The 25,123-nt window shown below is 36.3% G+C and overlaps 1 protein-coding gene across 1 annotated transcript in view; it reads right to left on the bottom strand.

Moving 5' to 3' along the window:
• The window catches only part of PXDNL (peroxidasin like), a 478,851-nt gene that overhangs the window by 104,260 nt on the left and 349,468 nt on the right, over positions 1-25,123 (bottom strand). The window contains exons 9-12 of the mRNA XM_088023147.1: positions 21,493-21,662; positions 17,355-17,621; positions 6,381-6,497; positions 3,675-3,833 (exon numbers count right to left, since the gene is read on the bottom strand). Of these exons, the coding sequence (XP_087879273.1) occupies positions 3,675-3,833; positions 6,381-6,497; positions 17,355-17,621; positions 21,493-21,662 (713 nt within the window). The remainder of the gene's footprint in view (positions 1-3,674; positions 3,834-6,380; positions 6,498-17,354; positions 17,622-21,492; positions 21,663-25,123) is intronic.

The following is a 25,123-nucleotide window of genomic DNA, read 5'->3' as shown; positions in this document are numbered from 1 at the left end:
AGTCTATTCAGCTATGCCAAAGAGTAACAGCTGGGTATCTGCACTGCTGTGATCTTCGGCAACTTTTTTCTCCCCTATTATATTCTGTTTATATTTCTATCTCTTTGGGAATTAGTTTTCATTAATTATATGTTTCTATAAAATTACTAGTTTCATCCAATGTTTATATATATATTTGCATATACTTGAGCAAAATATTAGTGGAAAAAATAAAACTATTGCATAGCTAAAAGTTAGAAGCATCTCTGGAGTGAATACACACTGTTCATAACACAGCAAGGGCCATAAAGGGTAGACATGGGAAAGGCAAGTAAAATGATGTGGCAACAAAGAGTTTAAAGAGATTAAAAAGAAAAATGAAAGATCTAGAAATCAGGCAAAGAAGATCCAACAAATGAATGTTACTAAAACACATTAACCTCAGGAACACTACACTTAAAAATTACTGAGAAGCTCAAAGAGCTTTTATTTATGTTCGTTATATGTAGCTATGTTCACCATATTAGAAATTAAATCTGAAACTTTAAAATTTACTTATTCAAAAATTAGATATAAACTCATACAATTTTCAGATAAATAACACAATTTTATAAACATTAATTAATTTTCCAAAAATGAAAGTAGTGAGTGGAGTAGCATATTGTTCTACACTTTTGTAAATCTCAATAATTGAATAATTGTTGTGAGTTCAATCTCTTGCAATTAGTCATTTTAGTTGAAGTATATGAATAAAATATGGCCTCAGAAAGATAAGTACTTGCAAAATGTAGGGATATTTTAAAAGTTTTTTCAGATAATTGTGAAAAATCTATGATATTACATCAAAATTTGACAATTGATAGCTTCTTTTGCCAATTTCTTTCATGATGCATCTTCTAGAGGGCCAAGATTTAATAAAAGTAATATTTCCCCCTGTTTTATCAGTAACATTGTAAATAAAATTACTTTCTTTTTCCCACTACAAGGAAAGAATATATGAATTACTAATATAGTTTGGTACCACTGCTTTGGTTCATGCTAAGGCTCCAGCATTTTTATCCACCATTATCTTGGTACCATCAGGGCAAATGTCAACCTAGTAAAAAAGGCAAATAAGATCTTGATATTATTATGAGATGGTTTTAAACTAAAAACCCCCTTGAAAGGGTCTTGGAAATTTCCTCCACTGACAATCCACGAACACACTTTGAGAAACACTTCAATACAAACAAAATGGGGCCTGCAAAATATTGTCAGCGGTATTGGTAAAAAAAAATATATTGTTAATAATTTCAGAAATAAAATGGTTCCACTTGTTATATGTTTACTTGAATTCATTAACTCTTCCATTCCCTCTGTCATGGATGTTCAGGTCACCTCATACATCGCTTGGCTATGTCATAGATCTAATGGTTTCTTATTTTTAGAGTTTCTTCACTTCAACATTTGCCTAATCATTTTGGGCTGATTAATATCCCACATAATATATCTGGCCAACAGTTGGAAACTTCCATGGCCTATAGTCAAGATCTGATACATTCTAACTCAACCAACCATCCCAACCCTTTCCTCTCTATGACCCTCTCCCCCACTCCATTCACATAGTTTTTGTTCAACATGTAGGGCTCTCTGTTTGCTAAAAAAATTTGTTTGTTTCTACATTTGTGCCTATTGGTAATATTTTCTTAGCTATGGATATTTGATAAATTTATCAAGTTCCTCCACATGTATCAACTATTAGATTAAATGGTATATTCTAATATTAATTTCAACGGTGGCTTCTTAAAATATCTTACAGAGTGGAGAAAAGGAACCCACCTTGGGGAAGGAGCATGCTTTTAAATTGAGATCTAGAGGGTCAGTGGGAGACATTGGTGGAAGGATGTAATAATGGAACAAAAAGAGGACAAAACTAAGACCATTAACTTCATGCTATATTTTATTTGACTACAATGTGTTGATTTAATATGTTCTCCTTTTTAAAAAGATATTAATGTAGGGGTGCCTGGGTGGTAGAGTTGGTTGAGCATCTGACTCTTGGTTTTGGCTCAGGTCATGATCTCAGGGTCGTGAAATCAAGTCCCAAATCAGAGTCTGCTTGAGTTTCTCTCTCTCTTTTTCCCTCTGCACCCCCCCAACACACTCTCTCTTACACTATCTCTGTCCCTCTCAAATAAATAAATAAATCTTTAAAATAAAAAGATATTAATGTAAAAACCTTCTGATTTTTAAATTAGTTGAATTAGTTGAAAAACAATTCAAAAGTAATTTTAACATTCTGCAGAGCAGATTTCAGCATTTCCTCTTAGAAAGAATGAACCAAAGAAATGGGGTTTTCCAAGGGCATGATAGTTCCTTTCATCTTTCAATAGTTTTTTCAAATCTTCCCATGCATTTCAGCTGCTACTTGACTACTTTCCCTGATATCCTTTTTCCTCTTCATAGAACCTTAACTTCCATCAAATAAATAATAATAAGCACTTGGTATGTTGAAAATATAGTGAGAAAGGAATCAATACTAGATTGTACATAGATATTAGTTCAGTATAATTGTATGTCTATGTCTCAGCATCATTGAACATTTCAACATTATTAATATTTCTTTTTACCTTTGTATTGCTACATCTGGACAACCTTATCTAAATATGTGTTACCTCTGAATTTAGATCTACTACATCAAAATAAATTATAGCAAATTTAGGGAGAAACCTAGGAATTTATATTTGAATGTAAATATAAAATTATATTTAAATGTAAAATAATGCTAAAAATGCAGTTTAGGCACTATATATAATGCCTATATATATATATATATATATATATATATATATATATATATATACACACACAGTAACTTAGGTCCTCCATTTCAACATAAACCACTAACTAAGAAGAAATTTCAAGAGTACTTAATAACAACCATTTTTCATCCTTACATTGGAACTATCTTAAAAAATTTAAGCCTTGAGGCACCTGGGTGGCTCAGTCATTAAGCATCTGACTTTGGCTCAGGTCATGATCCCAGGGTCCTGGGATCAAGCCCCACATCGGGCTCCCTGCTAGGCGGGAAGCCTGCTTCTCCCTCTCTCACTCCCCCTCCTTGTGTTCCCTCTCTTGCTATGTCTTTGTCTGTCAAATAAATAAAAAAATCTTTAAAAAAAATAAAAATAAAAAAATAAAAATTTAAGCCTTGAGTTTTCTTTTTTTTTTTACATGTCAGTTAATGATAAATTATGGGCTAATAACCCAACCTCATACCAGAATATTACTATTTATGATAAACCAAAGTACTGTATTTCATGATGAGTCTGGAGCAAAGTATCTGCAGTATATTCCCAATAACCCTGGGCATAAAAGATACATCAATATAAGACCAAAATTCAGACCATCAGGTATGAGAAATGTATCTTTTTGTGAGCTAGTCTCTGCAGGTAGGGCTAATTAACTAGCTTTGCAAAAAAAATGTAAGAAAACACAAAAGGATATTTTGGGAAGGAACATTAATAATTAGTATTAATAGAAATAAAATCCTCAAGTTTGAAAAAAAAGACTGATTGAAAGAAAGCGGTAAAATTTGCAATTTCTTAGATCCTATAAGATAAAAAATAACTAAGTAATAAAGACCCTGGGGATGTATGTAAGACACATAAAGAGGCACTCTTCAGGTGTGTAAACCCAGTCACAGCACACATTACCTTTGGGTTTTACAGTCAGCTGGACAGATGCTTTTTTCACTCCCAATGGACTTACTGCCTGACATTCATATTGGCCTTGGTCATGAGGTGCTGCATGGTCAATTCTCAAAGTTCCAGAGGAGAAAACTGTATGCAGACCTTCCTGAGGGAGCTGCCCTCCTGCAAAGAGGGAAAGAAAATACTTTGTATGGCATTGTTATGGCTCAAAAAGCTGAAAACTATTACTGTGTGATCTTCTGGGGGTGGGTAAAAGTTGGGATCTCTCTGGAAATCCTCCATGTCACAATACTGGGACCGCTCCTCCTAACACTGCATCTGGGAAATGGGGCACACCCCTTGACCAGCCCCCTGCAGGAGAACTGGTCAGCTCCCTTAATGAATTCCTCCACCTTCATGTTTGCCCCCTCAGTTTTATTTTCCATAGTTAGAGTGCAAATTTCAAAACTAACCTTATTCCAACATTACCCTTGCTTCCTATTACTCTTAGAACAAGCTATAAAATGCCTAAGGGGGCATGCAAGGCATTGCACAGGCTAACCAACCACACCTACTTCTATAGCCTCATCACTCCCACTTTTTACTTAATGGAGTGCAAACAAGGCAAAATTTGGATAGAATTGTTTTTGCATTTTTTATTTTTAATAACAGTTTTTATTCCTAGATTACCCCCAAAATGATTACTAAATACAATTTTCAAATATCTTTATCACATTTGTCACATGTATGCAATATTTGTAATATAAAAACATTATGGAATTACAACATTTAAGGTGCTGAGACAGAATCTCGATAATGGTGGTTTTTGTGACACTCAGGTTGCTAATCCTCACAGTTATACCCACCCAGCCAACATTGCCCTTTATCACCTCTGAGCTTATACTGAGTTTACACTCCTTGTGGCCATTGGATTGTCATTCTCAAGTATTTCAGTAACAATATGTTACCATCAAAAGTAAATAGTTAACCTTTATTGTTAACAAAAAAATGATAAATAAAAAATGGACAATAAATTTTAAAATAAATAATAAATTTTTAAAAATGATTTGCCTTTGTAAATAGTTAACCTTATTGACCATGTACACAAATGAGCCAAATACTCTTCTAAATATTTATGTGTATACATTCAAAATAATCCCCAAATCACTCCCAGCATATAGATAAAGAAACTCCAGTAAAACCACAGTTAACTTACTTGCCCAAGGTCATTAAACTAGTAAATGAAGGAGGGAAATGTGAATCTTGGCTTTCCAGCTTCAAAGTTCACCTCCTACCCACTCTACTCTTACAAAGATGAGAGCAAAAATTTTAGCCAGAAGACGTTCACAATTTTGATGTGTTTAGAATTTAACCTAGTTACCTGAACTAATATAAAAGTTAGCAATTCCAAGACCAGAGAAATCTTAAGAGGAGCTCTCTTCTCAGAATGTAGACCTTAATCTCTAACACCCCAGGGATCACTGGAAGTGCCCAGCCTCTCAGGTGCACCCCGCATCCCCCCCAACACTTAAAAGACAGCAGCTCTCTGGGCACCTGGATGGCTCAGTCAGTTAAGCCAGCAACTCTTGGTTTTGGCTCAGGTCATGATCTCATGAGTTGGTGAGATCCAGTCCATGTGGGGCTCCATGCTCAGCAGGGAGTCTGCTTAAAGATTGTCTCCCTCTGTCCCTCCATTCACTCATGCTCTCTTACACACTCTCTCTCACAAATAAATATTTATTTATTAATTAATAAGTTAATATTTATTTTATACTTATTAATAAAAATACTTAAAAATAAATAAAAATAAACTTAATATACTTATAAATAAATGTTATATTTATAAATAAATATTATTAATAATAAATAAATAAATATTTATTTGAGAGAGCATGCACAAGTGGGTAGAGGGGCAGAGGGAGAGGGAAAAGCAGACTCCCCACTGAGCAGGGAGCCTGAGATGGGGCTTGATCCCAGGACCCTGGGATAATGACCTGAGCCTAAGGCAGATACTTAATCTCCTGAGCCACCCAAGCGCCCCACACCCCCACCAAAAGTAGCTCTCTTTTATCCACTTAACATGCTAGAGTTTTACTTATGGTTGGTTTCACTGAACTTACAATTACATTTTGTACAAAAAGAGAACTCTGCCACTTTAAAAAATATTTAAAACCACTAACTGTCCAATAATTTTATTTTAAAAATCAAGAAACTAAGACACCTGGGTGGGTTGGTCAGTTAAGTGCCTGCCTCCAGCTCAGGTCATGATCCCAGGGTCCTGGGATCGAGTTCCACATCGGGCTCCTTGCTCAGCAGGGAGTCTGCTTCTCCCTCTGCCTGCCACACCCCCTGCTTGTGCTCTCTCTCTCTCTGACAAATAAATAAAAAATCTTTTAAAATAATAAATAAATAAATAAATAAATCTCAAGAAACTGAACAAACTGGTAGTTGCCAGAGAGGAGAGGTGTGGGAGAATGAATGAATTAAAAAAAAAAAAATAGATGAAGAAACTGAGTGCCAGAGAGATTATCTGAGGAAGGCCACATATTCAAATGTTGAAACTTAACATATAACAGAAATTATGATGACATATTTAATTCAAAGATTACATTTTCTGTGATGTTTTCATGTCCATAATATACCTATGATAATGTTTAAACTGTTTTTTATCCTGTCATAATAAAAAAGGTATTTATCTCTTTTCACAATCACTTGTCCATATGCTAATACCTGCTTTGGTCCAGGCAATTATTGGAGGTGGGTTGCCTTCAGCTTCACAGAGAAATTCTACAGTATGTCCTTCTAGCACCACTTGATCCTTGGGGATTATTGTGAATTGCGGAGGAGCTAAAGAGAATGAAAAATTATATCAAAATTAAAAATTACTCTAAAAATTGTTAATAGTAAAGGAAAAAAGGAAATATGTTTAAATATGTTGCTTAATTAGAATTTGTTTCCAATTATTTACACAAAATCTATTAAGAATGTACAGGTGCTTGTGTATGTTTGTGCCTGCTTGCAAAGAAACCAAAAATATACATAGCTGGTTTGCAAAGCAGAAAAGTAGTAGTTAGTAAGAACGAATTATTTCTAAACCTTATGGAGTCTGCTTCATATGTTATTTACTAACTGCAACAGACATATATAAAACTACAAATTGTATTTGAACCATTCACAAAATTGTTTCCTCCAAACTTTCATACACATCATAAAATTTGCTACAAGTTACTTTGTTAATTTCAGGAAAAACATGTTTCTTATAACACGTGCTATGATACCTTTTAAAAACTCACATTTAGGTCAAGATTTCCAAACCTACAGATCTTTTACAGTTGAATTTGTTTAAATAGTAAATAGCTAATAGATGCATATACAGTTATAAAGTCTATTCATGACTCTTTTATTAATATGAAAAAAAAATCTATATAACTATTTAAGGGACAATGATCTCCAATAATACCTAAGTGATGACATTTTCCAAACAACTTTATGAGATGACCTGACCTCTTCTCCTTGCTGTTGGATCTTTGTACTTACCCCTCGTTGCTCTTCCTCACCATCTGGATTTACAAGAATCATGATAAAATAAATAATATTTGGGAAACTGTATTTGTTTCAGCTTTCACATTGTGTTTAAGTAATAAAGACTTTTAAAAGTCTTCAATTCTAAGTAAGGCACTAGGCTAAACAGTGGTAAAAGATAAATTATAAGGTCATAAAATTCATGAAAGCCCTCAGGAATGCCTGCAAGATATTTGTAATAGAGTCTTAGGAAAGTCAGGGTGGAAATATCCCACAGATCAGTAGGCTCAGGCTCCATGTTCCACAGATGAAGAAATTCGGGCTGGGGGAGGTTGAACTGAATAACTCTGAGAGATACAATGAGAATTTAGGCCACTCAACCCCCAGCATGATGTTCTTTCTGGAACATTACACGAACTTTTTAAATTGCTAGGAACAACTTTAACATATTTCTATGTTAAAAAATGGATTCATGACACAGTAGAAGAGCTATAAAGCAAAAGTAGATAGTAGTTATGGGAAGTCATTTAGTCAAGGCACAACTGTTGGGAAATTTGACTTCAACTTTTTAATAGTAACTAAAACACAACTAGCCATGTCTGGCATTGTTATATTTCATATGTAGCTTTGTTATATTTTATATGTTTTCATAGAAAAATTATATTTTTAATCCAAGACTACATCCTACCAAAAAATAGGAAAGACATTTTACATTTTTTCCTAGCAGTAAAATGACCAATTTGCTAGATCAATGGAGAAATTTTGATCTAATGGGAAGAAAACACAGAAGAGCTAAACATCACAAAGGCAGGTAGTGTAAGCTGGAGGAATTCAACAGAAATAATGAGTAGACATTTCTGGGCCTTTCACTTACAATGGTGGCCATCAGTCCCACCTCCAATACTAACACACCACATGCTTAGATGAAGCGTTTTGCCATTTTATTAAAATCCACCCTTCTGGTGGATTTTACAAAACCCATGACTGTGATGCCTCATACAAAAAAGCATTTTTATTTACATCGTTGGTAACTATAGGCCCTTACATATAAGTGCCTCGTGCTGTGATTCACACCGTTCATTGAAGCTGTTTCTTTTTCATTTTATCATTTGTTCAGGCAGTGTAGGGAAGGAAATTAATTTGTTGGGAGTTGTGTTCTTGGCTTAAATGGACATTAAAAGAATGAAAGAAAATTGATAGAACATCTGTTAAGATGACACAGAAAGGGTACATCTTAAAATATTTAGTCTATGCACTAGGCAAGTAAAAGAAGCCTCTTTTATAAATGTATCAAATGATTAATGGACCACATCAAGACCAATTAAAAATCTCGACACATAGACCTACAAGTAACCCAACTACACAGTTGCAAGGGACAAAAGATAATCAGGTGGCAATTTCAGTGCAAACTACCTAGTAAAAAGAAATCGTTAGTGCATTGTGGTATGAGAAATGAACAGCACCATAAATGTCAGAGTTCAGTTAGACGTGAACTGATGCAGATGAAAAAAATAGAAGTAGAAACTAAATGCAAGAAGCCGAGACACAGTAGATAAACTGGTATGAAATAAAGGAGCCTGTTGGAGTGAAATTAGGCATTATGCTTCTAAACACCAGATATTAAATATAAAATAATGCAAGCAAAAAAGACCCCAAATACTATTTCTTTGGAAGCATTTTTCAATCCTGACATATGGAAACTCCAAAAATAATGTTTGAGTCCTTTAAAAGTAATTTCCCCCAGGAGTTAACAAAGACATCAAGAAAAAATTTCATTTCTACACCTTTTTAGCTCATGGAAAATGTTTTTCATGGTATTAACATTTCTAGGGGAAACACAATTTTTTCCTCAGACATGTATGAACAGAAACAAGGAATTATTGATCTATTTCTACTTAAAGAGTTGATGTTAAGCAAAAACAATTTGGAAAACATTTACTGAATGCTGAAAACACAGGATGGATGAAGTACTGTGACTTCTAGTAAGGACAATTCCTCTGCTCCCCAGAAGCCAGCATTCACAGCCCCAAAACTGCCCCAACTCCATGTTTCAAAACTGTCTTCATGGAGTGCTGGGTGGCTCAAGTCATTTAAGCATCTGCCTTTAGGTCAGGTCATGATCCCAGGGCCCTAGGAAGCTCAGGTCATGATCCCAGGGTCCTGGGAAGCTCAGATCATAACTCCAGGGTCTTGGGACGGAGCCCCACATCAGGATCCCTACTCAGAAGGGAGGCTGCTTCTCCCTCTGCCCCTCCCCCCAGCTCATTCCCTCTCTCTCTCTCACTTATTAGAAATCTTAAGAAAATAAAAATAAAAAAATAAACTGTTTTCATTCTATGTTTCCCAGGGTCTGGTTTTTTTCTTGGTAACATCTTATGCAAATATGTTATGTAAAATAACATAACTTCTTAAGTAAATTAAAATGTTCATGACTGCAGGAAGCCCTTAAAATGCATCACTGTAAATTACTGTATTCTTGTCAGCTGATGAAAACTGGTTTTGGGTATAACAGGATTTTGGCATTGTTCCAATAAGATTTATATTCTAATGTTTACTAAACCTCCTAGCCCAGGTGTAAGAGACCTGGATTTCGTCTGGTCCCAGGAATTCAGCTGGATAGGGATCAAACCGTTCTGAACACCCATGAACTCAACAGGAGATTGAAGAAAAGAATAGCAGCAACTCTCTGAACAGAAAAGCGACCACTTTCTAGAAGGTAGGACGTGCAAAGAAGTGAATCCAAGGTGATATTCGAGAAGATAAACAGCAGGGGAGGGGGCCTCCGTGGGCCACTTCTGGCAAGTGATAGAGCCCCGGAGCGCAAAATTGGAACTTTTAGAAGTTGGCTCTGCTGAGGGACATCGCTCCAATAGATAAACGGGAGGTGGAACCCTCGCTGGGACAGTGTGGTCTCAGGACCCTTGGTGTCACAGAAAGACTGGGGGTGCCTGAGGGCAGCAGAGTTCCCAAGGATCAGAGCGGGGAAGCTGGCTGCAGAGACAGAGACAAGGAGTGGGCTCTCAGCTCGGGGTTGCCAATAAACCATGATCTGCGGCACAGTCGGATCTCTTCCAGCAGGGACCCAACAAGTGGCAGATCTGGGGAGACTCCCCTTCCTCCCCCAGGAGGAGTGATGCGGGAGCACACCACAGGACTCTGCTGGGTTTGGAGACTCCAAAGGGGGTCGGGTGCCAGAGATAAAAACGCTCGGTCACAGGCTGGGTGAGCAGGGAGTGCGGCCAGAGACCAGGGAGAGAGGAGTGACTGACTGCTTTTCTCTGGGGGCTCAATGAGGAGTGGGGTCCCGAGTTCTCGGCTCCTCCAGCGGGGGGACACTGGGAGGCCACCATTTTCGCTCTCATCCTCCAAATCTGTATGGAAAGCTTGCAGGGAACAAAATCTCCCAAGAGCAAACCCAAGCAGATTACTTAGCCTGGACCAGGCAAGGGCAGGGCAATTCCAACTCCCGCAAAGACATTTGGGAACCACTGCGACAGGCCCCTCCCCCAGAAGATCAGCAAGAACAGACAGCCAAGATCAAGTTTACAGATCAATGATAACGGCAGAACTCCAGCGCTAGGGGAATACCGCACATAGAATTCATGGCTTTTTTACCATGATTCTTTAGTCTTTCAAAGTTAATATTTTTTATCTGTCTTTTTTTTTCTATGAAAATTTCTTTTTCCCTTTTCAACCAACATCTTATCAATCCCTTTTTTAATTAAATCTTTTTTGTTTTTCATTTTTAGAGTCATATTCTAACCCTTCATAGTAGTTACCCTTATTTTTGGTATGTATGTGTATATATATATATGTATATAAATTGTTCTCTCTTTAAAATTTTTGGATACACGTTCTTCTAACAGATCAAATATACCCTAAATCTCTAGTGTATGTCTTTGTTCTAGTCTCTTGCCTGATCACATTCACTCCCCCACTTTTTTTTAAATCCTTTTCTTTCTTTTTCCAACCAACTTCTTATCAATTCCTTTTATAAAATCTTTTATAATTTTCATCTTTACAGTCATATGCCATCCTTAATAGTATTAACCCTTATTTTTGTACATATATAAGTTTTTCTTTCTTTAAAATTTGGGAGGCACTTTCTTCTAAAAGACTAAAATACACCCAAAAAGTATTGTGTGGCACTGCTCTATGCACCAGGCTGATCATATTTGATCATATTCTGTGATTTTTTGTTTTGTTTTGTTTTTGTTTGTTTTTATATTTTTCTTTTTTCTTTCTTTCCCTTTCTTTTCCCCTGGTTTCAGGTCTCTTATGATTTGTTTAGTGTATATTTTCTGGGAACGTTATTACCCTGTTAGCATTTTAATCTCTTATTCATCTATTCTCCTCTGGACACAATGACAAGACAGGAAAAAATCACCTCAAAAAAAAGAACAAGAGGAAGTACCGACTGCCAGGGACTTAATCAATATGGACATTAGTACAGTGTCAGAACTAGAGTTCAGAATGATGATTTTAAAGATACCACCTGGGCTTGAAAAAGACTGGAAGATATTAGAGAAACCCTTTCTGGAGAAATAAAAGAACTAAAATCTAACCAAGTCGATATCAAAAAGGCTATTAATCAGTTGTAATCAAAAATGGAGGCTCTAAATGCTAGGATAAATGAAGCAGAAGAGAGAATTAGTGATATAGAAGACCAAATGGTGGAGAATAAAGAAGCTGAGAAAAAGAGAGATAAACAACTACTGGTTCACGAGGGCAGAATTCGAGAGATAAGCGATAAAATAAGACAAAACAACGTTAGAATAATTGGGATCCCAAAAGAAGAAGAAAGAGAGAGAGGGGAAGAAGGTATATTGGAGCAAATTATAGCAGAGAACTTCCCTAATTTGGGGAAGGAAACAGTCATCAAAATCCAGGAGGGACAGAGAACCACCCTCAAAATCCATAAAAAGAGGTCAACACCCCAACATCTAATAGTAAAACTTACGAGACTCAGAGACAAAGAGAAAATCCTGAAAGCAGCTCAGGAGAAGAGATATGTCACCTACAATGGTAGAAACATTAGAGACCTGGCAGGCCAGAAAAGACTGGCATGATATATTCAGAACACTAAATGAGAAAAATATGCAGCCAAGAATACTATATCCAGCTAGGCTGTCATTGAAAATAGAAGGAGAGATAAAAAGCTTCCCAGACAAACAAAAACTAAAGGAATTTGCAAACACGAAACCAGCCCTACAAGAAATATTGAAAGGGGTCCTCTAAGCAAAGAGAGAGCCTAAAAGCAACAAGGACCAGAAAAGAACAGAGACAATATACAGTAACAGTCACCTTACAGGCAATACAATGGCACTAAATTCATACCTTTCAATAGTTACCCTGAATGTAAATGGGCTAAATGCCCCAATCAAAAGACACAGGCTCTCAGATTGGATTAAAAAAAAAAAAAGACCATTGATATGTTGTCTTCAAGAGACTCATTTTAGACCCAAAGACACCCCCAGATTGAAAGTGAAGGGGTGGAAAACCATTTACCATTCTAAAGGATACCAAAAGAAAGCTGATGTGGCAATCCTTATATCAGACAAATTAGATTTTAAACCAAAGACTGTAATAAGAGGTGAGGAAGGACATTATATCATACCTAATAGGGCTATCCAACAAGAAGATCTAACAATTGTAAATATCTATGCCCCTAACATGGGAGCAGCCTTATTAATATAAGGCTATTAATAACAAAAGCAAAGAAACACATCAACAACAAGACAGTACTAGTGGGGGATTTTAACACTCCCCTGACTGAAATGGACAGATCATCTAAGCAAAAGATCAACAAGGAAATAAAGACTTTAAATGACACATTGGACCAAATGGACTTCACATATATATTCAGAACATTCCATCCCAAAGCAACAGAATACACAATCTTCTCTAGTACCCATGGAACATTCTCCAGAATAGATCACATCCTAGGTCACAAATCAGGTCTCAACCCATACCAAAAGTTGGGATCATTCCCTGCATATTTTCAGACAACAAGCTTTAAAACTAGAACTCAATCACAAGAGGAAAGTTGGAAAGAACTCAAATAAATGGAGGCTAAAGAGCATCCTGCTAAAGAATGAATGGGTCAACCAGGAAATTAAGAATTTAAAATATTCGTGGAAACAAATAATAATGAAAATATAACTGTTCCAAATCTTTGGGATGCAGCAAAGATAGTCCTGAGAGGAAAGTATATAGCAATACCAGCTTTTCTCAAGAAACAAGAAAGGTCTCAAATACACAACATAACCCTACACCTAAAAGAGCTGGAGAAAGAACAGCAAATAAAGCCTAAACCCAAAGGAAAAGAGAAATAATAAAGATCAGAGCAGAAATCAATGAAATAGAAAACAAAAGAACAGTAGAACAGATCAATGAAACAAGGATCTGTTTCTTTGAAAGAATTAGCAAGATTGAAAAAGCCCTGGCCAGACTTATCAAAAAGAAAAGAGAAATGACCCAAATCAACAAAATCATGAAAAAGAGGAGAGATCACAACCAACACCAAAGAAATACAAACAATTATAAGAACATATTATGAGCAACTATATGCCAGCAAATTAGATAATCTGGAAATGGATGCATTCCTAGAGATGTATCAACTACAAAACTGAACCAGGAAGAAATAGCAAACCTGAACAGACCTATAACCACTAAGGACATTGAAGCAGTCATCAAAAATCTAACAAACAAAAGCCCAGGGCCAGATGGCTTCCCAGGGAAATTCTACTGAACATTTAAAGAAGAATTAATACTTATTCTTCTGAAACTTTTCCAAAAAATAGAAATGGAAAGAAAACTTCCAGACTCGTTTTATGAGGCCACGATTACCTTGATCCCAAAACCAGACAAAGACCCCATCAAAAAGGAGAATTACAGACCAATATCCCTCATGAACATGGATGCAAAAATTCTCACCAAAATACTAGCCAATAGGATCCAACAGTACATTAAAAGGATTATTCACCACAACCAAGTGGGATTTATCCCTGGGCTGCAAGGCTGGTTCAACATCCGCAAATCAATCAATGAGATACAATACATTAATAAAAGAAAGAACAAGAACCATATGGTCCTCTCAATTGATGCAGAAAAAGCATTTGACAAAGTACAGCATCCTTTCTGGATCAAAACTCTTCAGCGTATAGGGATAGAGGGAACATACCTCAATATCATAAAAGCCATCTAGGATAAACCCACAGAGAATATCATTCTCAATGGGGAAAAACTGAGAGCTTTCCCCCTAAGGTCAGGAACATGGCAGGGATGTCCACTATCAACACTGTTATTTATCATAGTATTAGAAGTCCTAGCCACAGCAATCAGACAACAAAAAGAAATAGAAGGCATCCAAATCAGCAAAGAATTCAAACTCTCACTCTTTGCCAATGATATGATACTTTATGTGGAAAACCCAAAAGACTCCACCCCAAAACTGCTAGAACTCATACAGGAATTCAGTAAAGTGGCTGGATATAAAATCAATGTACAGAAATCAGTGGCATTCCTATACACCAACAACAAGACAGAAGAAAGAGAAATTAAGGAGTCGATCCCATTTACAATTGCACCCAAAACCGTAAGATACCTAGGAATAACTCTAACCAAAGAGGAAAAGAATCTGTACTCAGAAAACTATAAAATACTCATGAAAGAAATTGAGGAAGACACAAAGAAATGCAAAAATGTTTCATGCTCATGGATTGGAAGAACAAATATTGTGAAGCTATCAATGCTACCTAGAGCAATCTACACATTCAACGCAATTCCCATTAAATACCATCCGTTTTTTACAAAGAAATGGGACAAATAATCCTAAAATTTGTATGGAACCAGAAAAGACCTAGAATAGCCAGAGGAATGTTGAAAAAGAAAAGCAAAGCTGGCAGCATCACAATTCCGGACTTCAAGCTCCATTACAAAGCTGTAATCATCAAGACAGTATGGTAATGGCATAAAAACAGACACATGGATCAATGGAACAGAATAGAGAGCCCAGAAATGGACCCTCAACTTTATGGTCAACTAATCTTCGACAAAACAGGAAAGAATGTCCAATGGAAAAAAGACAGTCTCTTCAACAAATGGTGTTGGGAAAATTGGACAGCCACTTGCAGAAGAATGAAACTGGACCATTTCCTTACACCACACACAAATATAGACTCAAAATGGATGAAAGACCTCAGTGTGATACAGGAGTCCATCAACATCCTAAAGGAGAACACAGGCAGCAACCTTTTCGACCTCAGCTGCAGCAACTTCTTCCTAGAAACATCACCAAAGGCAAGGGAAACAAGGGCAAAAATGAACTATTGGGACCTCATCAAGATAAAAAGCTTTTGCACAGCAAAAGAAATAGTCAACAAAACCAAAAGATAGCCAACAGAATGGGAGAAGATATTTGCAAGTGACATATCAGAAAAGGGCTAGTATCCAATATATATAAAGAACTTCTTAAACTCAACACCCAAAGAACAAATGATCCAATCAAGAAATAGGCAGAAGACTTGAACAGACATTTCTGCAAAGAAGACATCCAAATGGCCAAAAGACACATGAAAAAGTGCTGAACATCGTTTGGCATCAGGGAAATCCAAATGAAAACCTCAATGAGATATCACCTCACACCAGTCAGAATGGCTAAAATTAACAAGTCAGGAAATGACAGATGTTGGTAGGGATGTGGAGAAAGGGGAACCCTCCTACACTGTTGGTGGAAATGCAAACTAGTGCAGCCACTCCTGAAAACAGTATGGAGGTTCTTCAAAAAGTTGAAAATAGAGCTAGCGCATGACCTAGCAATTGCACTACTGGGTATTTACCCCAAAGAAACAAAGGTAGGGATCCAAAGGGGTATGTTCACCCTGATGTTTATAGCAGCAATGTCCACAGTAGCCAAACTGTGGAAAGAGCCAAGATGTCCATCAACAGATGAACGAATAAAGAAGAGGTGTTATATATATATATATACAATGGAATATTATATAGCCATCAAAAGGAGTGAAATCTTGCCATTTGCAACGATGTGGATAGAACTGGAGAGTGTTATGCTGAGTGAAATAAGTCAATCAGAGAAAGACGTGTACCATATGACCTCACTGATATGAGGAATTCTTAATCTCAGGAAACAAACTGAGGGTTCCTGGAGAAGTGGGGGGTAGGAGGAATGGGGTGGCTGGGTGAAAGACATTGAGGAAGGTATGTGCTATGGTGAGCGCTGTGAATTGTGCAAGACTGTTGAATCACAGATATGTACCTCTGAAATAAATAATACATTATATGTTTAAAAAAAAAAGAAGAAGAAGAAGGAGATAGCAGGTGGGGAAATCGGAGGGGGAAACGAACCATGAGAGACAATGGACTCTGATAAACTGAGGGTTCTAGAGGGGTGGGGGTTGGGAGGATGGGTTAGCCTGGTGATAGCAGGGCACGTTCTGCATGGAGCACTGGGTGTTATACACAAATAATGAATCATGGAACACTACATCAAAAACTAATGATGTAATGTATGGTGATTAACATAACATAAAAAAAAACTAAACCTCTTAGCCCACAAGGAGTGTTGAGTATCTGTGCTCACACATGCACATGCACCTAAACCCACACACACAACCACCATAACAGACAGGGAAGGGCAGCCCAGTTCAGAACAAAAGCAGAAGAGAAAAACATGAGTTCTTTACAACAGGATTACATGCCCATGCATATAAATTATTTATGGTGTTTAGAATAGTTTTATTACTGCTTTTGTTATATAGCCCAGGCCCGTAAGAGCCATCAGCATAGTCCTAAGCTATGTTAGTAGGCAGCTTGGTAAGTGACTATGAACATCGGGCACAGCATTTTCACTTTCATATCTGAAGTGTCTTTCCTACATCTGTGAAGTATCCTGAAGCACAAATATCTTTTGACAGTTTGCTGACAAATGACTTCATTTCTTTTGTTGCTAATGGTTGATTATAACATTTGGATAAAGACTGAAGTGAAAAAAATCCAAGTTTTAATATGAAGCAGATTAGTTTTGAAAATTCTATTATGTCAACAATAAATGGCAAATAAAAAAATTTCTTCACTGATTTACATAACATTATTTTTTTAAGTTGAAAAATAATTTTCTGAATGTGGCAGCATGAACATTTCAATCATGACCCCCTGCTCCCATACCTTGTACAATTATGTTTGCTGTAGCTTGAACAGAGCCTTGATTATTGTCAGCATGACAGGTAAATTGACCATGATCCTGCAGGGTGACATTCTCCAAGTATAGTCCTCCAGAAGTAGCCAGATGCCTGGATCCATCCAGAGCCTCTCCGCTGCCCCTAGTCCAAGTAACCTGGGGGTGTGGGTGGCCTGTGGCCATACATTCCAAAGTTGTGCTGGTACCAATTAAAACCTCTGTGTCCTGGGGCTGGATTATAAAACTAGGCTTGGCTAAAGGAAAGAGAAAAACAAAACAAAATACAACCAGTAGCAGTTAAGAAGCCTTATTTATTCTACATTGTGTTTTTTTTTAAGATTTTTTTTATTTTTTATTAGAGAGAGAGAGTACAAGCAGGGGGAGCAGCAGAAAGAAGGAGAGGGAGAAGCAAGCTCCCCACCAAGCAGAGGGCTGGACTTAGGGCTTGATCCCAGGACCCAGGGATCATGATCTGAGCCGAAGGCAGACACTTAACTGTTTGAGCCACCCAGGCACCCCTCTACATTGTGGTTCTTAAAACTTTTGTCAATTTCAAAATGACTTTAAACTAAAATATTATATACATACATTAAATACTCAAATAGTTAAATCTAAAACATCTGGGTCTTAAATCTAGATTGATATAAACATGCAATTTTTTTAATAGGTTGCTTCCCTTGATACCATCATGGATCACAGACACTGCTAGTGCCCACCTATTTTTTATTTTAGGGGCTAACTGTTCAAATTAGACTTCTCAGACTCTCTTGCAGTTAAGGGTATCCATGTGACACAGTTCTACCAGTGAGATGTAGGCACACATCCCTGGAAGAGTTTCCTTCCCAGATAAAAGAACAGTCTAACTAGTCACTGCTTTTACTCCTGTTTGCTACCTGGCACTCAGGCATGAGTTTGGGTTACAAGAGCCAACTTGGGCCACGAAGTGACAATTATGAAATGGAGAAAAAGGTCTCAATGCAAAGGACTGAAGAATAGAAAGATATCATTGGAGCATTGGGCTAATGTGGCAGTCTGTCCAGACTCCTGCATTCCTTGTGGCATACAAATAAACCACATTCCCATGCGTGCACGTGCACACGTTCACACACACACACACACACACACACACACCATGTTTAAACCATTTCTCATCAAATTTTCTGTCACTTTCAGCTAAATATAATACAAATTGACTTGCTAAGTATCCTTGTAAATACAAAATTTAGACTTCCATATGGAGTGTTCCACTCACCGATTCATAAGAGTTTCATCTTTTCTGGAAATCTCAAGCAGAAATTAAATACTTATGAGGGTGTTAAACATGCTTAGTTATTGGGTCTAATTTTGGGGGGGCTCCTTAATTTCTGAGATGAATATACCATTAAGAGTAGAGATAAATTTATTTAATCTAATTCAACAAGCAAGATTTAATTTAATTTTAACAATATTGAATGCCTTAAGTTAGATAAAATGCTAGATGTTGGAAAGATACAAAGATGCACAGGACACTCCTTTCCTCATAAGCTTATGCTTTAGCTACAAGGACAGAAGACAAACCATATAATCTGAAGAACTACAACATACCTTGGAAATCATTATATTACAGTAAGTTGTAAAGTGCTATAGAGAAATGGAAAGAACTATTATAATAATTGAAGTATGAAAGGTTTTTGAAGTGAATCAATGGCAGTAGAAATGAAAAGGAAGACAATCTGATACATCTTGGAGCCAAATTTCTAGAGACTTGATGAAGACAAGATAGCAATGGAGGTTGAATCTGAAGTTTTGGGAAGATAACAATATCAACAGTGATGGAAAACATAAGATGTAGTGCAGGTGAATGTGCTTGAAGAACATAAAAAATTTACATTTGAAAATGAACAATAGTGCTCGCTTTGGCAGCACATATACTGAAAATGAACAATAAGACAATAGTGACATCAATCCAAATCTCAGGAAAGATACCAGCAATAAAATCTTTGAAGTGTACGTTAATTATGCAAGTTGGATGTATGGGAATTGCTTTAAAACTCAAGAAGAGCTCAATGGAGGAAGAAGAAATGTGGTTAGGGCAGGCAGAATGGACAAAGAGCAGGTGGGGAGGGTGTGAGGAATGGCACAGTTGATGCAGGCTGAAGGCCTTGGGAAAGGAGAGGACCTTCAGAAAGTATCAGGAAGAAGTGGTGCCCAGAAGTCAAAGTAGGAATACTCCAGTGTGCAGTGTCAGGCTTGATCTGGAGGGCAAATGAATGACACTTTGGAAGGAGCTAGTGGGTTTGCCAATCAGAAATTACTGACAAACTCTGTAAGGAATTCCCATATTCAGTCAATCTCTGACTCAAATGCATTATTTCTGCTGGAATAATGCTTCGTTCAGGGCTGTTTTCTCCACTCCCTCTGTCACTGCCAATGTCACTACTCTCCTCTGCATCATCACTACATCTGCTGACCTCCTCACCTTACTCTGTCTTCCTGCTTGTCCTCCAAACTGCTGCTTGGGAGATCTTTGTAACAGATAAATCTGATTTTGAAACACTTAGAGTACAGTCATGAATGTTCAAACTCTGACTTACAATTCATCAAATCTCATGTAATTCCCAACCCTTCATTTGTATCCTCCAGACATCCAGAACTCCATGTCTTGAATATCCACTGCTCTCTCTACCTTTACTGCCCTTTCTACTAAAATAAGTTTTCAATCTTATTTATCTGGCTGTTTTCTACTTCTTGCTTTCAGCTTAGATGTCACTGGTCCTGGAAAATCCTTCCATGAATGAACACAGATTTCCAAGTCTGATCTAAGAGCTCCTCCTCTGTCAGGGGTCTGCTGGAGCTGGCTCTGGAAAGCCAGTATGAAATTTTTGGAATTTTTCAAACTGACTGTTAAGCATAGCCATTATTAAAAATTAAATTACATAAACTTACAACTAAATAAATCTCATTAATATCAAAGATAAATTCTGACATTTACCACTTCTAATTATTTTGCATTTTACTATGATCTAAGGTCTTGAGATTATTTACATCTATTGTGTCTGCATGGTGGAAATACTATGCAATGGTGTACTACTACACATCTCTTCCTAACTCCAAATTCAGTGATGTCATGTCAATCATTGGCAAATACTGCAAACTGGGGCTTTGCCCTCACCCCCAGAGCCAGTTTTTAAACATTTTAAAATTTTAAACATTTACCAGTGGGGCATCTGGATTAACTCACAGTTAAGTGTCCAAACTCTTGATTTCAGCTCAGGTCATGATCTCAGGGTCATGAGATCAAGCCCTCACACATTGGATTATGTGCTCAGCAGGAAGTCTACATGAGACCCTCTCACTTCCTCTTCCTCTGCCCCTTCCACCCCTGTGCATAGGTGTGCTCTCTCTCTCTAAAATAAATAAATAAATCTTTTAAAAATAAATAAATAACTAAACAAACATTTACCAGCACACAACTATCCTTTCTGCTTCTATCCTTTTTCCTTATCCATCATAAAACTTACCATTTTGTTGAATTATGGCTATCACCTAATAGACTATAGACTCGGTAAAGTAAGACATAGTGTCTCACTATTTCCATCACCTTACTGATAATGATATTACTAAAAAATTTGTCATAGCTATGTGTCTGTTAAGCCACTGAAATTATAGCAAAGCAAACTCCTGTAAAGTTAAAGGAGCATAGGTTGTTAACTATACAATCTTCAATGGCTAGCTCAGTGAGCATTCAATAAATATGTGTTGAGTGAATTAATTATGAATGAATAATTAAATTATTTGTTAGAAAGGTTGATAGTCCTGCCTAGGTACCACTGATTCCCTCTGAGGATGCTGGGTCATCTTCTGAGGAAGATGGATGGGTAATCAAAAAGGTAACGACAGCCTTGGGACAGCACCTATTGTGACTAGAAAAGAATAGAACTAAGGCAAGAAATTAAAATAAACTTCAGGAGAAAAAAACCTCAAGTTTCTGTAAAAAATTAGGAAGTGATAGACAATGGCAACTGTTTCACTTTTAAGCATTCCATACCTTAAAGAAGCAATATGAAATCATTTTCTAGTGCAAATAACTATGGAGAACTGATGCATTTACATTAAGTTCAATCAGGGGAAAAAAAAAAGTTGTACCTGGAGGACTGGAATATCTGAGCATGGCATTCTGTGTCTTGACCTCCCCAGCTGAGTTTCTGGCCATACACTGATATTCACCTTGGTCTGACTCACGAGTGTTTCGTATCATGAGTGTCCCATCATCAAACAAGTTAAGTCGAGTATCATCTTCCAAATCCAATGAGTGGCTGTAAATACACATTTTACATACATATTATTTAATTCCAATCATATTGAAAACACTTACCAAGACTGAAAATATAAGACCTTATAAATATGCTTTATTTACATCAACTTATTGATTTTTAAATTGTCTTAATAATTCAGATCATCTTATTTTAAATCCTAGTTGTCCCTTCCTATTTCTGAGATTGTATCCTAAACACAGGTTTCAAGTCAAGACATGATAGAAAGGAAGGAGGTATAAATGTCCGGTTTCCCAAGGCAGCATGAATTTGAACACTGAAGCCATCTCTCCAATATGAAAGATACTTCAGCACATTGTTATACCTCTGAATTCCTATTTTTTTAAAAAAAGTGGAATCACCAAGTGGTGATATGTAAGCTTTGCACCTCTTTTCTGTGAGTCATTCAGTATGCACTTATATTTTGTTGAAGAGTAGGGAAATATTCATATTCAAGGCAACATAGCTCAAAGCCAAGGACAATTATATGACTACTGACATTAAATAAGCACACCCATTTACCCAGTTGTTGGAGGTTAGGCCCTCTTAACTGAACTGGACCATTTTGGAGATACTAGAAAAATGCTGTTTATCAGTTGAAATGGAATATCCATTGAGCACAGTAGTGAAGACTATCATCCAGAAAGTTCAGACATCAGTATTGTGTTTTTTGGGGGTTATCTTTAGCAATAAATGCAAAGCTACTGACACATAAATATATGTCAGAAGTTTCAACAGAATTTTTTTGTCTTACCAGAGTACTTTTTCCCCTTTAAAAATACTGAATAATCATTTGTGAGGAGGAATATAGATGTTCACATGAGTATGCTTAGTACTATAAAAATATTAAACATAAAAAATTTCCCCCCAACATACATTCATCACTCAATAGGTATTTATTAAACACTTACTATATGTCACCCATCAATAACACCCTTAATAGAGGACAAAGTCCATTGAGAGGATTTCATTTCTTTCTTTTATAATTTGTTTGTTTTACAAAGCCAATGGCTTCCAAATAAACATTTGTCTTACTAATTTAAAAATGTGCCAACACTGAAGAGTAATAACTCATCTTTTCATATATGTAAAAACTAAAGCATGTTAAAGAGATGGAGAAACCATCCTCATTCAGCAGTTTTCATCACAAGGGATAAAGAAGCACATAATGGCCAAATTTTACATCCATTCTTTTAGAGTAGAGCAGAAGACAAGACAGGACAGATAGATGCCATCTGTTCTTCTTCGCCCACTGAAAAGCCTAATTTTAAGAACTACCAGTTAGTCAATGAGAACTTCAAGTTGCTATTTTTGAAGAGATTAGCTTTAGGAAAAACTATATTGCTTTTGAAAGGCCAGCAATGCAAAGCATAAGAAACTAGATCCTGGATATTCCTGTAAGTATAGACTGCCACAACTACTCAGGGACAGAAACATGCAATGAACATCAGAAAACGTGTTTTTTTTTTTTAAGTGCACAAATTCAAAAGTATTATTTAGTATTAAATGAATTACTTTAAACACAATTCTAAAATCATCTAACCTAGAATCCAAATAAGCCTACTTGCAAAGGAACATGCCAGCAATAATGGAATTTCACCTTTTCCAAAGATGAATTAGTTTCCTTAAAATTTGTTCTAGGAGCTTCTGAGCTGGTAAACACATAGAGATTTCGGTAGTGTCACACTCAGAAAGCATAGAAGCTCACCACATAGCTTGCCCTATGCATCTTTTCCATCTGGCTGTTCCTGAGTTATATCCTTTTTATAATAAACTATAATTTAACTCTTCCTAACTCCTTGGAATGATATGACAGACACAGTCCCTTCCTTCATGGAGGCAGTCTTGTAAAAGGACAGACTAGTACAACATGACATTTGTCTCAGCCTCCATGTGACGGAGAATTCAGACAAAAGAAAAAGGAGGGAGAAGAAGAGGAGGAGGAGGAGAAAAATAGTTGCATACACACATTACACACAGAGAAATAAAGCAAATGTGGCAAAAAAATTTTGTTCTAAAATTGACTCCTAAAATATCAAAAGTTACCAAATGTGTACATGATATCTATCTTCTGACTAGACAATGCAAGAGAATTCACCAATTTTCACTCTTTAGAATGATTTAAAACCAACAGCAGCACATCACACCCATAAATTTAAAATGCACCATTCCTTTTCCTGGTTATTTCCCCCTTTGTTCCTATCTTCTTCACTACACTGATAAAAGTTGTTTGCTCATGAATCATGATGTTCCTTCAAAAATTCAAAGCAAGTCTTCATGATTCAATATACATACCACATTGTTAATTTGATGCAAACCAAGTAGCAATCATATGTAAAAACACAAAGGTTTGCTTAAGTAAAATTTACCCAGACTTTTTCTCTTGAAAATGTGCCAATAAACACATTTGATTTATTAAAGGCAATTCATTGTGGCAAGCATTTATCAAGTGCTTTCTAAGAATTAGGCCCTGTGGCTAGGTACCAGAAATATAAAGATGAATAAGTTATCATCTGTGCCCATAAATTTAAAATATCTTCCACATAAGAAGGCATATAGTGAAAAACTATAAGCAGAATGTAATTATAAGGCTTGTTTGTAATCTACTGTAACTATTGTACTAATATTTGCCACAGCTTCATTTTTTTTAAATGGCCAAAATTCCCACAATCTAGAACCTCAACATTAAGAAAAACATGGTTGGTTTAGAAAACTCTTTAGTATTGTGACTATCTTGCTCAACATCTAATGGCACTCGAAGATTATAGATTAAAAGCCAAAGTCATAGCCTTCCAGTTGTTTGCAATCTTTTCCTCTTATACTCATAGGTAAAACCTCTATTCCAACAAATATGATCTACCCTCTTTCCCAAATCCAATCATAATTGATTTCCATCCTGTGCCTTTACTCATTCATTCTCCAATTAGAATGCTTTCCCTCCTCTTTGAATTCAATAATTTATTTAAAAATTATTTTGATTATTATTTCTAGGTACTGTAATCACTTTACTCTCCTCCTGAGAAACCTAAAGAATCTCCAAACATCAATAAGTGGTTGATTTTTATTTTATTAAATTTTGTTCAAAGAAAAGGGATCTTTATGAAGTTGGTTCTTTACTATGAGTTGAGATTTTTGTTTTTTTATATGTGATCAACTGATAAAAATTCCATAGTTACTTGAAAACATAGCATAGTGTAGCTTTTTATGTAGTAGATATATGTGTTACATATAAAACCAGCCTTCCTATGTTGTTCCTATTAATTTTTGTTCTTATTCTTTCTAAGAGAAGACTACTGTAATTTCTCCCTATAATTGACTTTCTGTCAATTAATCCTGGTAATCCTCTTAATTTTGTTTTATTTTCAGACAGCTACTTTGTTAGGTATACAAAGTTTTGTGAATCTTATCTCCCGATGAATTGTTGCTTTTATCACTTATGATCTAATGATATGCAATTATACCTT

The sequence above is a fragment of the Eumetopias jubatus genome, unplaced genomic scaffold (assembly GCF_037043125.1).
Source record: "Eumetopias jubatus isolate StellerSeaLion01/CBP00866 unplaced genomic scaffold, mEumJub1_p1.0 scaffold_4, whole genome shotgun sequence".
Classification (NCBI taxonomy): domain Eukaryota; kingdom Metazoa; phylum Chordata; class Mammalia; order Carnivora; family Otariidae; genus Eumetopias; species Eumetopias jubatus.
Note: the sequence above shows the minus strand (reverse complement) of the source record. Positions and strands in the feature narration are given on the sequence as shown.